This window comes from Myotis yumanensis, unplaced genomic scaffold (assembly GCF_028538775.1).
Source record: "Myotis yumanensis isolate MYYU_CA2020_CCGP unplaced genomic scaffold, mMyoYum1.0.hap1 SCAF_2, whole genome shotgun sequence".
NCBI lineage: Eukaryota > Metazoa > Chordata > Mammalia > Chiroptera > Vespertilionidae > Myotis > Myotis yumanensis.
In genome coordinates this window covers 70,125,512-70,141,299 of record NW_027223753.1, presented here as the reverse complement: position 1 = coordinate 70,141,299, position 15,788 = coordinate 70,125,512, and the positions used below count along the sequence as shown (strand labels likewise).

General features: G+C 41.8%; 1 protein-coding gene across 1 annotated transcript in view; it reads left to right on the top strand.

Moving 5' to 3' along the window:
• TGFBR3 (transforming growth factor beta receptor 3) overlaps positions 1-15,788 on the top strand; it is a 202,100-nt gene that overhangs the window by 171,581 nt on the left and 14,731 nt on the right. Inside the window, exons 11-14 of the mRNA XM_070405583.1 lie at positions 1,278-1,418; positions 1,602-1,760; positions 6,033-6,332; positions 9,518-9,638. Of these exons, the coding sequence (XP_070261684.1) occupies positions 1,278-1,418; positions 1,602-1,760; positions 6,033-6,332; positions 9,518-9,638 (721 nt within the window). The remainder of the gene's footprint in view (positions 1-1,277; positions 1,419-1,601; positions 1,761-6,032; positions 6,333-9,517; positions 9,639-15,788) is intronic.

Genomic DNA, 15,788 nt, shown 5'->3' with positions numbered 1-15,788 from the left:
ATTGGAATAATTTATGAACCTTTGACCTCTGTGATGAATACCCTCCTGCCAATTCCAACGCTAATTTTTGTTGCATTTATCTATTTTTTCCAGATATAATGAATGTCACATTACTGATATACTGTACTTAATTTTGGAATTTAAAACTTGTGTGTAAATTAACACCAATAAGAGGCTATGATAATCTGTCTGTTAAATAAAAACTTAAAAAAGGGTTATTTGCCTCAGAAGAGAAAGGTGTATCATGAGCCCTTGAAAACCCTTTCTTCTTATATGTATGTAGTGTGGTGGTGATTATGATGATGAGAAGATGATTCTAGGGTAAGCAGTATCCTAGGTGCTTGCTTTAATTGCATCAGTACTTTCTTTTGAGGACCTGGTAAAGAACAGAGAGGTGGTTTTCCTACATTCTCTTTCTGTTCTATTGCCTTCAGTGAATATTTTAGCTATTTGTTCCAATTATGATTGTAGTAGTTGTCAAACTTACTATATATTTTTGTTTTGGAACATATTCATAATCTAAGCATGTAAAGCAAAAAATAAAATAAGTAAAACAGAAGGACAGCATGACAGTCCTACATATGCAGAGAAATTATTTATGGAGTCATGGTACTTAGGTGAATTTTTTCATCTTACCCACAGCTAACCTAGGAATAATCATTTCAGTCAGTGCCATGGAATAAAACATAATGTACTTTTGTGCATCTCTACACCATAGAAAAATATATTAGGAAGAAAGTGGTGGTGGGGGGAGGGGGAGGGATAGAGGAGTACGAGAGAAAAAAATGAGGAGAGAATGGCTCAGTAGTAAACATTAAGTCATTTGCTTCTAACTCAAACCAAACTTTTTACAAATCCTAATTGATACAAATAACAAGAGCTCCCTGCATTAGCCAGCTCTTACTATTTCTTAGAATTTTTAATATAAAGAGAACTTTTAATATGAAGAGAAGCCCCCTAGTGAAAGCTTTAATATGAAGAGAAGCTCCCCTATCCTACTAGATAGGCAGGTCTATTGATAACCCCATTCAACCCTACTTCAATGTCTAGTGTTTTCTCACTGTTTGAAATTATTTATATTTTTTTCACAAAGGAAGATACATATTTTGAACCCGAATTGGGTTTCTCTTTATTTTTCGTCTCTTTGAAGAAGAAATCCTAAGCGCACTTGGAGGTGTGTGTGTGTGTGTGTGTGTGGTTTTCACACATGCACGTGAAACCAAGTGTATGTGATTTGGTGTTTTTATGACGTTCTCTGTGGTATCTTTGCCTTTTAGATTGTGATACAGGTTCCGTCCCCTGGGGGTAGTAGTGGTTGGCCAGATGGTTATGAAGATTTGGAGTCCGGTGATAATGGATTTCCAGGAGATATGGATGACGGAGATACTTCCCACTTCAGCCGACCTGAAATTGTGGTGGTACGTGTGTGTTTGTATTAGGTCGTATGTGGAAGATGTTGTCTTTAGGAACACTCAGGACGGGGGTGGGGGTGAGGTGGGGGCAGGGATTAAGATGTTAAAGTCCAAAGCTCACAAAGCTACAGGGCATTTATCCTTGATCCTTCCTTTGACTGATGGTCCTCTGTCTTGTTTTTCCCCCAGTTTAACTGCAGCCTGCGGCATGTGGGGAATCCCAGGAGTTTCCAGGACCCTCCCAACAGAAACATCACCTTCAACATGGAGCTGTACAACACTGACCTCTTTCTGGTGCCCTCCCAGGGCGTCTTCTCGGTGGCAGAGAATGGACACATCTATGTTGAGGTGAGATTGCAACATTAGCCTTGGCCTTCAGGTTAGTGCGCAGCTGTAGTAGCTCCTGGGGTGTGAGCTCAATTGCCCTGCTCTTCCTTACAGCCCTTGACCAGCTCTGGGTGAAAATGCTTCCAGCTTGATTTCTGACCAAAGCAGAAAATTTCAGGACTTGCTACATTATCCTAAATGGAGAGTGTTCTATAGATGAATGTTTTAAAAATGTTGTCAGTGTGAATTCTAATAAAACCTGTTCTTGATTAGCATTTTTGGAACAGTAGCTCAGTAGTGGCAGTGTCAGAGTTAATCATGAAATGTTTCAAACCACCTCACATATTATCTTTTAAACTGCACACAAGTTAGTGAAATGCTATGTGCTACTATATCTCATGAAGATTGTCTTTTTTTCCTAGATCATTGTTTAGATGTATCTGTACTTTTATTAAAACTATTTCCTATACAATGATAATGATCATGCACAACATAAGTCTGTGGAATAGCTACAAAAATATTAGGTAGTGGTAGTAATAATGAAATAACAACAGCTAACACTTACTGTGGATTTATTTTGTGCCAAACTCAGTTATAAATATTGTAATAAACTATTCTTCAAAGTAATCCCCTGAGGCAGAACTATTAATATCCCCATTTTGTGGATGAGGAAATCGAGGCAAAACTTATCTAAGGTCACACAGGTAGTACCTCTTAGAGTTCAGAGTCAGGACTCACCCCAGAGCCCACACTGTTATCCACTGGATGCTACTATCATGTATTCTCAAGTGCCATTTGAAAGGAGAGAAAATGTAACGTATTAGCAGTGCAAATATCCAAGTTCTCAGATCGGATTCTAGAGAAGATAACTTTCCTTATGGCCCCAGGATGTCTGCTGGTCTTACAGAGGAGTCACCCTCTGATGAGCTAGTTCTGGTGCTAAGCTGCAAGCCAGTGCTCTGCTTCATGGTGGGGGGAGTGAGAAGCGTAACGGTCAAATGGGATTCTTCTATATATTGCAGTAACTGCAGTGCACATAATTTCTACTTTAGAAAGACAAATAACTCTCGTATTTGTACTGATTCTGGGACGGAGCCTGCTGACTCTAGACATTTTCCTGGATCTCTTCTCTTTTTTAATTCCCTGTCTTAAGAGGTATTCTCTTTCTTTGGGTACACCTTCTCTCTCCACTGGGGAAAATATACTGCTTTCTGCATGCTGTTCCTAATCATAGATCTCTTCTAATCCAAGATCGCTGTTCCCGTCTTGCTTTTCTGGCTGCGCGGTCCATGTGTGCCGTTGGTCCGTGACTCCCTGTTGTGCTATAGATTTTAGAGGCTCTGCTTAACTGCAGTTTGTTTTCCAAATGTGCGCCTGGCTTTGCTAATTTATGGCTCAGCTGCTTTATGCTAATCTGTGGCCAATCTTCCTCGTGTATCCAACCCTGGGTGTTTGGTTTTTCTCCCTTTCCCTCCAGTGTGGGCCTACTTAAGATATGGGTTTGTTTTTTGTTCATATTTTCCCACTTACATCTTGTCATATATCATCTATGTTTTTCACAATTAAGTTCTGTCAAAGACATTGTCAAGTGATGAGAAAGAAATGAGCCAAATCTTTTTGCTACCATTTTAAATATCAAGTACATTGAGGAGAATTTGGGCAGGGGGGAAATGCTATATGCTATTTTATTTTAAAGTTGTTTTAGACCACCTAAACATGAGAGAGGATCTGTAAATATTTTGCTAAACAGGGTAGCAGTTATGCATATTCTTTGTTTCCCAGTTTGGATTTCACTGCTAATAAGAAAATTAAAAAAAAAACTTTTTCTCTAGAATTTTTTTTCTTAGGCTGAATAAAACTTAGTCATAGTCTTGCCTAAAGAACTATTTCCAAGTTTTTTTCTCCTGGCCATCCTTATCATATCCCCTCTCAGAATCCTCTATTTACTCTAGATCATACTCCCTTCTTTTAATCCAAGAATTGATCAGTTTTTCCATCTGGGTTTTGGTCATCTTGAGTGATATTTGGTCACATAATGGAAACTTTTCTTTTGGTTCATTTGAATTGGTGAATTAAAAAAATTGTAAATAACCCCCAAATATAAATCTTGAGTAATACCACTAATAATAGCTGGTGTTCCTGGAGTAGCCGGGACCTGTGCTGTTTGCATGTCGTTTTGACTTTACACATCCTCACAATGACCGGATATAGTAGGTAGTCCCCCTCAGTCTCTAGGGAAGGAAACTGAGGCTCAGAGCTCACGTTCATGAGCAGCAGCGCATGCGATTTCCTGGGGTTTGTCTCACTCCAAAGCCCACAGCCCTCCCATACTCATTTCCAGTCCATTTTAGAGTAAAAGACTTATTAATAACCTTTTTCCTCCAAAATGACTTTTTGGGATACCTTAGACCAGCGGTTCTCAACCTGTGGGTCGAGACCCCTTTGGCGGTTGAACGACCCTTTCACAGGGGTCGCCTAAGGCCATCCTGCATATCAGATATTTACATTACGATTCATAACAGTAGCAACATTACAGTTATGAAGTAGTAACGAAAATAATTTTATGGTTGGGTCACAACATGAGGAACTGTATTTAAAGGGCCAGAAGGTTGAGAACCACTGCCTTAGACATTCTGCCATTTCATATTTCGAGATTAGAGAAAAGATTTACATTTCTTCTATCACACAGTTTTGCACTGTGGGTCCTAAGTTCATGTTAAAGGAGACTTTTTTAGTTTAAATGGGGTATGTGTAATTTGCTATCTTTTCAAGATAAAATATCTTTCAGGAATATTGCAAAAATAACAACATGACTATTTACAGACTATCAAACACTACTTGCTAGAAATATTTCCTACAAAGTGTTCTCCCAAGGCCACTTCTTGGGCCTGGTTGAATTGACTGTGTAGCTACAGTGAAATAGGAAAGAGAAAATGGACTTGTGATCAGAATATTTGGGCTTAAACTTTGGTTATACCCAGTATTTGCTAGATATGGTCTTGATAAGCCATCTATTCTATATGCTCAGTTTTTTCTCGGTTTATAAAGTGGAGAAGAACATGTTTATCTCATCAGATTGTTCTGAGGGATTAAGCTTTAAGGCACAACGGAGTGACATAATCGTAATCATCTCCATTGTTGAGTGTCCTGTAGTTAACCACGAAGGGATCTTGCAAAATAGCGCTGTGGACTGAGAGCCCCATGCAGTGTCAGGGACTTCCCCTGGGTTTCTCAGAATGGAAAGTGTGTTTACATCTCCATGCCTTTTGAAACGATTCTGGAGCTATTGGCCTATGGTGAAGGCCTCACTTTATTTCTAAAGTGTTTAAGTTTATTTTGATTCTAAGTTTAGTCAAGGAATGAAGCGTAGAGGGGAGAGGCAGCTCGCACGGCCATCCGTGTATCACCAAATGGAGAATCCAGTCTGGTGCAGGGATTTTAGCTGAGTTCAGGATAGTTGAGGTTTGAATTCTGTTTACACTGGGCCAAACATTACTTCCTGTTTCTAAAGAAAAGAACCTTAACAAGGTTTGGACATAGCCCATAGAATGTTTTGAAAGAGGGAAGTGTAAATGAGTCGGAAACGTTTCCAGATTAGATTTCCCTTAAAACACCGTTGGGTTTAAAGAGTGAAGGGAGAGTACTTGGCAAGGCCTGGTTTGGACCTGTGAGCGGCTGGGACACTTTGCCAGGCCCGTGATCGCCACCAGATTGCACCGTAGCTGGCATCCAGCCACAGGGCCAGCTCTGCCTGTTTCATGAAGCAGGACTCTAAATGAATCGGCAGCTTTCCCTGCCATGGTTTAGGCCCACTCTGACTTGTGCAGTTTAGAAGTCCAGTACTCCCTGCCTAGGTTAAGTAGATTCTGCGTCTCTATTTTTTGAGCAATTTTTAAAAAAGAGCTTGCCTTACAACTGCACTGTTATGACATCAGGAGCTTTGCCTGTTGGTGTTTTATTTATTTTGGAAAATCCACTTTGCTTTTATTTTTATCTCCCAGAGGACTTATGGGAGGCTGAAGAGACTTAGTCATTTTGTACTGGAATCTTCCAGGCTGGCGTTGGAACTAAATAATTCACTGTCACCATCCATATCAAGTTTCAGTAGAAAATATCTCTTTCTTCAAAGAATGTATATGTTACTTTTATCATTAGAAAGAAGACTATAGATGGATGTTATGGGAATAAAGAAATGTCTCTCATCAGAAGGACTACATTGGTGTGTTCCCCTTGTGCCTAAAGTAAAAATGAGATGCTAACTTGTTTCTGTGTTGATCTCGCTGTTCTCTGTAGGTGTCTGTTACTAAGGCTGACCAGGAACTGGGATTTGCCATCCAAACGTGCTTTATCTCTCCAAATTCAAACCCCGATCGGATGTCTGATTACACCATCATTGAGAACATTTGTCCCAAAGATGATTCTGTGAAATTCTACAATCCCAAGAGAGTGCACTTTCCCGTCCCGCACGCCGAGATAGATAAGAAGCGGTTCAGCTTTGTTTTCAAGCCCGTCTTCAACACCTCGCTGCTCTTTCTGCAGTGTGAGCTCACCTTGTGTACCAAGAAGGAAAAGGACCCCCAGAAGTTACCCAAGGTTAGTGGGCCTTCATCCACGTGTACTGTTACTTTGACAGTTTTAGGTGAGTCAGTGTGACCTACCAGAGGCGTTCAACCACGGGTTATCCCAGGTGGCGGTTTTCGGTTTGGGAACTGCCCTATCAAAGTACAGTGGGGCCTTGACTTACGAGTGTCCCGACTAACGAGTTTTTCGAGATACGAGCCGTCTCTCGGCCGATTTTTTGCTTTGAGTTTCGAGCTAAAATTCAGGTTACGAGCCAGCTTCAGATACCCCACCGCTAGTTGGCGCAGCGAATGTCACAGTGAACGCCACAATATCAGCCCAGCATCACGTGTCTCACTCGTTCACTTTTAGATTTGACATACGAGTAATTTGAGTTACGAGCTCTGTCACGGAACGAATTAAACTCTTAAGACAAGGCCCCACTGTAATAAAGTCCGTGTGAGCCGGGAACTGTGAGTTTTCTGGAGTCTTAGAGAATAAATCCTGGCAGTATGATTTTTTTTTTCCATGCATGCTAAGTAATAGTATTTTATGGATGATAAATCAAGACTGTTTTCCATGGAGGGAGAGGTCTGGCTTTATCTTTGCTATTCAGTTAGTGTGCGGTGCCAAAAGTGCCGAGAGCCGAAAGGACAAGTTCAGTGTGAGGATTGATTTTTCCAGGTCCCACTGAGACTTGTATTGCGATTGTTTTTTGACCTTCTCTGTGTGAGTTATAAGGTTGACTTGTCTCAGGAGGACTTCTAAGGGAAAGTAACAAATATTTAGATTTTTCTTGGTCCCATATCGGTTCATCATGTTTACTTCGTACCACTCCCCATATTGAACTAGTACATTTTGTACAGAAATCAGAACCCTTTGAGCTTGCTGGAATGGCTACTGGGGGGGGGGGGGGGGGGGGGAGAAGAAGGGGGTCAGCAAGTTAATTACCTCATAAAGTTGACTTTGCGCATGGAGAGTGTCTTCTACCACTGTTTCGTTTCTGTGATCTGCGGTAATTATGGATAATTTCACGTGTGCATTTATTCTGTGGATATTTTACACAGCGTAAGCTTAATTCTCATCCTTTTGTAGTCACATATAAATCCATGTCTAGAAGTCTAATAATTGAGCTGTGACATTAATAATGCATTGTAGGTATGGAATTCTCTCACTGCATAGGTTGTAAGAGATAGATGTAGAGGTAGGAGGAAAAATTATCAGTATCAGATAGATTTTCATTGATCTGAATCCTTTGCACTATCATATTCCCCGGGGGCATCCACTTAATATCAAATAATATTTTGTAGTGCATATGAAAATACAGCCGATCTGATCATAATCATTAGGGAGTTCCTACATATAAGGTGATGTAGACCGTGTTCTTTAGGTTGCTCTGGGAAACATTGATGCCTTAGCCTTGTAGCATTCACCTTCCAGTGGCCAGCAAGGTTGGGCCGTGGTGGGCAGTGGTAGAGAGCCACGGGGAACTGAACGCTTGGCTGTGAGACCCCGCTGTTTCCTGCAGGCAGTGGAGGACTTTTAGGAGTAAGGCATCCAGTAGGGGAGGCCTGGCAGTTACTGGGTGTTTATTGATGGCTTTGGCTGTTCCCTTGCACAGAGCCTAGACTGTAGAGGCCCAGCTTCATAGTGTGTTCATCTGTGAAAATTAGTCCTAATATTTTCTTCCCAACATTCTAAGGAGAACTGTAAGTCCCAGTGGGTGACATGGGGTGTTACCCAAAACCTAAAGTCGCTATTTATACCTGAGGTAAGATACAGTGGAAAGAGCAGGGGGACTGACAAGGACTTTAAGCAAATCCCATGACTTCTCAGAACCAGCCTTTCCTTATCTATAAAATTGAAATAATAGTACCTGGCTTCCCTCGGGTGGAGGAGCAAATAAGATAGTTCCCCATTTATAGCGCAATGGCTTAGGATGGCTGTTACCACTGTCTCCCTGTTCACTGCTTATAGTTAATGTCATATTTCTAGTGACTGCTGAGTGTTTTCTGTGACGATAGAGAGACCCACAGAATCTTCCAGGAGGCAGTCTCAAAGATTGTTGAGTTCACCCCTGCCCTTTGCTGAGGCCAGAGAGTACAGTGTCTTGCCCAGAGTCAAGCAGTGAGTTAGTCCTAGAATCTTAGGCTCTTAACGTGACTGAAGAACTAGTAGGGAAGTAAGAAAGCTTTTCCTAAAATGCGAATCTTTTCAACAATGATGCCCCTTCACAGAAAATCCACTGTTTCTCTTGACAAGAGGGCTATTGTAAAGGCTTATCTCTGTTTGGGGATGGAGGTCTGTTTATACTATGTGTTTGACTTGCATGTTTCTCAAAGCAGCAATGATGATAAAGCCAAAAGTCTTTGTTCTTTTGTGATGGGAAGAGCTTGGAGTTAATTCATTTTCAGGGGTGCCTTGCTATAGACTTTTTAAATGGTTGATATATTTCTTCTTACAGCAAAAGCAAATAGATGTCGATGACATTAGAGTTTCACTTATTCATGAGCATAGACAAGGAACCAAAGTTAATTTAAAGAAAAAGTAATGGAATGTAATCATACTCTTTAAAAACAGGTCCACTGGGCTTGGGTACACTAGTTCTAAGTTTGGGGCCTTAAAATAGCTAGAAGCAGCTGATCTCCTGGCATCCACACCTGGGCACAACTCCCCTGAACTCTGGGAACAAGAAAAACAGATAGCTGGGAAGCTTTATTTTGCACAGCCTTTACCAGGATTTAAATCAAACAGACTTGACAACATGATTATCTTTTTGGACAACAGATGTAAAATCTGTCACCTTCATAATGCAATACATGAAGTTTCCCACAATCACAGATCGTAAACATGAACCATTTATGTGAAACCGGCTTGGTCTAGGGCCAACATTTGTTGGATAGTTTCTTTATTTTTCACACTAAATAATGCTAAAACCTCCAGTTGTTTCATGGGAAGATTGTGGGGGGAGGGGGGGAATGACAATATTTATAAGCTGTTCAGTAATATTTGCATCTTTAAGTGCAGCTGAGAATACATGGGGCCTGCCACTATATCTCCCAGATTATTTGTAGTTCTTTGGAAAACACCCAGATCTCTTGTTTTTCTGTGGCCACCAGCTGTTAGCTGTCTGAGAAGGGGCACAGGACAGCTGTGCGGGCTGAGCTGGTGAAGCCTATAGAGTGACCCCTGACTCTCTTGGCTCTGCCTCTCTGCAGTGCGTGCCTCCCGATGAAGCCTGCACCTCCCTGGACGCCTCAATGATCTGGGCCATGATGCAGAATAAGAAGACGTTCACCAAGCCTCTCGCTGTGATCCATCAGGAAGTGGAATCTAAAGGTGTGTTTTGGGAGGCTCAATCAGAGGATGGGGCCTCAGGGCTGCTCGTTAGGAGGTTCCAACACTGTAAGTCCAGTTTTATTCAAAAGATACATTAATGGCCAATTAGTAATTTTAGAAAAGGGTTCTTTACCTGAGGAGTTTTTTATTTAGTTCATTGTCCTACTGACATGTAGCTCAGTGGTCAGGGATACATTTGCAAATGATTTCCTCTTTATTATTTGATCAGAGTCAAGGTGGTCCCGGTCACAATGTCACTCTCTCTCGCATTCAAATATGCTTCCTCAACTGTGTAAGAAGGGGTTAGAGTTCCTCCTGGCATGGAAAGATGGACTTTCCATGATCTCCTAGGAATGGTGGTGCTGGCTACAAGCTTTTGTGGTGTTTTGTCAAGATCGCAAATGCCTTTGGGGAGGGTGTTATGTATGTGAACACCATCTGTCACAGCAGAAGGAAGGTTGAGAACTAGTATTCAAATATGTTTTTATAATGTAGTTTTCAGAATTTTATGCAGTCACAGCTGTTGCTTGAAGACAAGGATGGCTCTTTCTGCATATGCAGGAACATTCAGCAAGATGCATCTTCTAGGAGAAAAGGAAGGATGTACTCTAAGAGGGGGGGTACCAGTACCTGGGAGGACGGCAGGGCAAAGCAGATCTGGCATAGGCCAGGCCAGCCAAACCAGCAGAGGAGCAGAGTCGGGCTCTGAGGGGCTATTAGGAGTGGCTGCGAGGCCCTGTGGACTGATCTGACAGAGCAGCATCGCTCCAGCCAAGGGCATGAAAAAGCAAGAACGCACCAGGCAGCTGTCAACGACCAAATGTCATCTGGGCAGTTACAGTTATCAAAGAAACATTTTCTAAAGGTGCCAGACTAAGAGAAGGCTGGGAGGGTGAAAGTGGATTTCAAGCCTCTGGGGTAAATATCTCAGGGCTAGAGCCCCAGGCTGCCTTCTACCACCCGAGGGGCAGAGAGGAGCCTGTCACCGGCACCCAGGGCCTTGACAAAAGCCAGTGAGCAGCCTGACTGAAGTTGCTGGGCATCAGCTGGAAGACCTGCTGGATGGTGTTGACACCAGATCTGGGCTCGGGCAGCTCTGGGATGGCATTTCTGATCCGAGCTTTGTTGGATTTGGCAAGAGTAGGCAACAGGGGCGGCCCTGGAGCAAACAGGACCGGACAGAGCAGAGGCATGTGGATGCCATCCAGTGGAGTGACCTCGGTGAGAATAGCAGTGCCATTCCTACTGTCATATCTGGTGACGACATCTGTCCCCTTCCCAGGAACAGGCTCCATTCAGAAAGGCAGGAGAGGGTGGCGGGAGGGCACTGGTGTAGAGCCAGGAGCCTGGGGGTAGCTCTTAGCTTTCTCTGATAACTGGCTGTGGGACTTAGGAGATCTCCCCGCATGGCCTCGGATTTCATTTTCTTTATCTGGAAAAGGAGGGGTTTGGACCAGATGACTTCCAGAGGCCTTTCAGAGTGTGAGCTGTAACCCTCAGCTATCCTGTTTGAAGAAGCAAACTAATCTTTTCTTCATTTCCCGGCCATCCAAAAGTTGGTGTGAAATATAGCTGCTTAGTGGTTCCGCAGCACTGTTTTCATTGTAGGTATTGTTTGTTTGCTTTTTTTTTTTTTTAGTTGGTTTTTAACCATTTGAAACAGTGACAGCAGCCATAGTCTTTCAATAAATGGATTGCCCAATTAGTTTCTTGTTTATGGGGTCCAGGGAAAAAGAAATTAATTGTGCTGTAAAGTGTATCACAATCGGGCAACAGCTGGCTCTGTTTTGCACTGGGCACGTGGTTTAACAATAGCAGCAGCCACTTCTTACTCCCTCTGTTACTCCTACCTACTTTGAGAGCAGTAATTCTGCTGGTAATTGAAGGCAGCAGCTTGCTTTTTCCTAGGCCAGACAGTAATTAGGCATTAATATTGCAGCAGTATAACTTCCAGTAATTCATTCATTCTTCTTTTAAGTCCGGTAGTATTTTTCTAAGTAATTCCTCTTGTAAATTAGGCAATTGCTTTTATTTAAACTTCGTGCAATTATTCTGAAGGGTCAGTGTTTTCTTTACGTGAAGTTCAAGGGGAAAGTTTTACCAGATATCAAAGCACTTTCAGGAGATTTGCTAATTGAGACTAGATTTTGGTGGAGAAGTGTGTAGTGACGAAAGTTCACTGCTTAGATTTGTTAAACAAATGGAGGAGGTTGGACTGTAGGCCACTTCCCAGGGGCTGTGTGCATAGACGCTTTCTCACTTTGCACTGAATGGGGTAGGTTTTCTGACGGTTTTCAGCTCTAGGAGGGATTCCTCTTACCTTTAATGTTTATTTTCCTTTGACTCTAAATGATTTCTCCTCAATGCAGACTTTTGAGTCTGTGCTTTCCCCCTGCCTCTCAGTGCATTGGGACAGTCAGTTGAAAAGGGAGTGTGACATTTGCCTAATAGCACTTGTTTATTTGAATAATAGAATCATGAATTTCTTCTTCCTTCCAGACAGCGTTGTGTGTTACTATAGTAAGACACAGATCCTATATTCCCTCTGGAAGTGGGCAGGGCTCCTATTGGGATTGACATTTGGGGTAAAAATTTTCCAACCAATGGGACCTTTTACTGTCCTTTTACCGGCACAGGTGCTCAAGGCCACGCAAGTTCTGGCCCTCCTGGCCATTGGGTCTGTCGTATTTCTCAATACTTGAGTTTGCTGGGGCAGTTTATAAAGGCTCTCAGTGCCAACTTCACAGCCAGGCAGAGGTCTTCTCAGGGGCTCCTGCCAATAGCATGGACACATTTCAAGCAAGGTTTCTTCCTTCTGTGGGCAGGGAGAACAGGCCATCAAGACTAAATAAATAATTCTGGGTGCCTCCTCTGGGCCACTGTTTTTAGTGGAAACTTCCCGAGCTCCTGCAACACATCTTTGCCAGTTTTTATTTCTCAGTTGTTTGGGAGCCAGTGTTGGGTGAGCTATCTTTTGCTGTTGATACTTTCAGCAATAGATGATGGTGATAATGATTGTCTAACATTTAATGAGCATTTACTTAATACAGGGTTCTGTGCTTCATAGGGGTTATAGTTAATCCTCTTCACCCCTTTGTGAGGCAGGTATAGAGGGAGGCTCAGTAACTTGGCCAGGGTCACACCACATATAAATGGTGGATCTGGGATTCGATTCCAGGCACTTTGATTCCAGAGCCTGTGCTCTTAAACCCTATGCCTTAATCTAGGTGGAAGTTGATTCCAGTTTTTAATAAAAACTACAAGTAAATAGTTAACACTCTATGAACTGAAAAGAAGATGAAGATTTTTAGGAAAAAAATCTGTTCCCCCAGAGGGTTAAGATATTGGGAAACATGTAAACTATTTAAGAGAGTATTAAAGTTTAGGAGACATTCTGTGACTTTGAATTATAACTCACAAAAACGCTCAAAAAACATGAATAGTGTGTGCATATTATGGTTTATGGCAAAACAATTAAAATAGTTGAGGTGATGCCATCCTGCCATATTTTCTGACATATTTTGAAGTATAGGCATGTGCATGCTGTTTGCTTTGGATGCTGTGACCACTTTTTATAGCATTTGAGAACACTTAGGCTTCCACAGTAAAATTGGTTTTTCCACGTCAGTGATGTGTGTTGTTTTGTTTTTAACTGTGAAAGGGAAGAGTAATTTCTCTGAAATTTGGGGCTCTAAAATTTTGGACATACACATGAAAAATGGGCACCAAAAATCCCACAATGAATGTCATACCCAATTTGCCATGATTTATATATAATATGTAATTCTCAGCGAGTTAAAATGAACAAATTAAATGTTGAAAATACTGAATTTTTCCCATATTTCTACCACATAGTTTTTAAACAATAAAAGTGTGCTCAGGACAGCACCCAGCATATCATGGGCACTCAATAAATGTTAATTTCCTTTCCTTCCCCATAACCTCTCAGCCAAACGGAGTTTTTGGAGGGAGGTGAAGGGGATGGAAGGGAAAGTTATGAACGTCAGTTAGGAGTTAATCCAAGAGAGGCGTTACTTTTTGGAACACATTTGATTTTTCCAGAACAAAAATACTCTAAAGCACCAGCCAGGTTTTGTCCTCAGCCTGAGGTAGAAATGAGGGGAAGGTGAGAAGAAAGAAATATAGAAATACTTCATTGACACACCAAGACATTTAGTTTCTATCCCGTAAGGGAGAAGAGGTATCTTAGGCATATTTTTTTTAATTCAATGTGCTTCACATTTAAAAAATTTTTAATCTGGAAAATTTCAAATATATACAAAAATAGAATGAACTCCCATGAACCCTCCTCCATCTGGTTTCAACAATTACCAATTCGTGGCCAGTCTTGTTTTATCACTTCCTGTCCCTGGGTTGTTTTGAAGGAAACCCAGACATTTCATTTCATCCATAAATATTCCGCTGTGCACCTCTGAAAGGTAAGACCCATCAAAAGATCCCAGTAGAGCTGATAAGATCAAAATAAAAGTATACATGATATTTATGGTTACTTATTCTCCCCCCCGCCCCCCCCCCCCCCCCCAAAAAAAGTCTTTTGGGTACCTACTGTATGCTTGGCATATAGTAAATAGATTACCCTGTCCTTACGGCCTTCAGGGCATAGTACAGTTTCACAGCCTTAGCACTCTTGGTGTTTTGGTTGGATAACGTCCAAATGGCGTTTGTTTGGGGAGCTGTCCTGTGCATTGGAGGGTGTTGAGCAGCATCCTTCTACCCACTAGTTGCCCATAGCGCACTCCTCCACGATCAGCTCTGATGACCCAAGATGTCTCCAGACTTAATCAAATGTCCCCTGGAGGGCAAGACACAAAAACCAGGCTCAGGTGAGGAGTATTGATCCTGGTGGAAGGATACAGATTAGTGACTCCGCAGTTGCAGCAAATGCCATAAATATTGAAACAACCCAGAGAAGGGGTTCATTTACAGTGAAGTAAAGTGAGTACTAGTAAAAACTGAATCTTAAATGTGACTTCATAAAGGCTCCTGAGTCTCTAGCTTCTTCATCTCCCCCTCTTTGCCAGATACCAATAGATGTAGGTACCAGTTAGATACCTTGTTTTCCTTTGGGCCTGCTCGTTCTAGCATGTTGAGGAGAACTGAGTTGAAAGTTGGAGGCCAGAAAGCTGTGGCCAGTTACTCATGCATAACCCCAGAAATGTCCCGTTTATGAAAACCATGCCTGCCACTCCAAGGAGGAAACTTTTGGTGCTAGAAGTTGACCAAAATTTGCTCAGAGTATACGAAAAGATTCAATTCAGAATGTTGATTATAGTTTGTTCTTTCTGTAAAGAAATCTGTATTGTTAAAATTCTTTTTACAGTAATAGCTAGGATTCCTTTCTTACAATCTGACCCTTAAACCCAAAGTAAATATTGTTGTGGCCACTCTTTTCCTTTCAGCATGCCAACTCGATTGCAGGGTTCCATAGAGACCAAACTCTCTTAGTTCTACTCCGAACTTATTAGGGATTTTGGAACAAAGAAGTTAGAGGGTAAAAACCCTCCAACCTCAGTGCTGCAGCTTGTGCTTGTCATTGTTTATGCACAGGAATCACGGAGGAGCTTTACCCCCGGGACATAAGCAACAACTTTTTCTGCTTAACTCTGTGAAAAGGCCCCCATTTGGGGTGGGGGAAGAGGATTAGATCATAACATAAGTCCATTAAGAAATTTAAAACAATGCCATCCATCACACAGGCCTTGCAAAATTCTTACATGGGAGGTCTCCTTGGGGGAGAATCATTATTTAAAACCTCTTAGGGATTCTAAGTGACAAAATTGAGCCATGGATAGTTAATTAGATGGAACTGTTCCCAGAAGTGTGTATATTTCTCACATGATGCACACTGTGGAGACCTTTAAATGCCTTTGGACTTAGTTCAGCAAATCAAACCACTACTTCTTGAAAGTTGGAGAACATTGTGGTTAACTACCCCTGTTTCATAGGGTTCTGGGGAGTTTAAAATGAAAAAATATAAGCGAAAGCTTTTTGTCACTTGTAACACACCATAGAGATGTACAAATATAAATTGTCATCGTCATTATTTTATTGCTGCCAATGAGGCTGATAGAACCAAACTCTCAGGAAAGAGTTTCTTGTGGGCATGTTGTTGGTGGTGGGTGTTCTGCA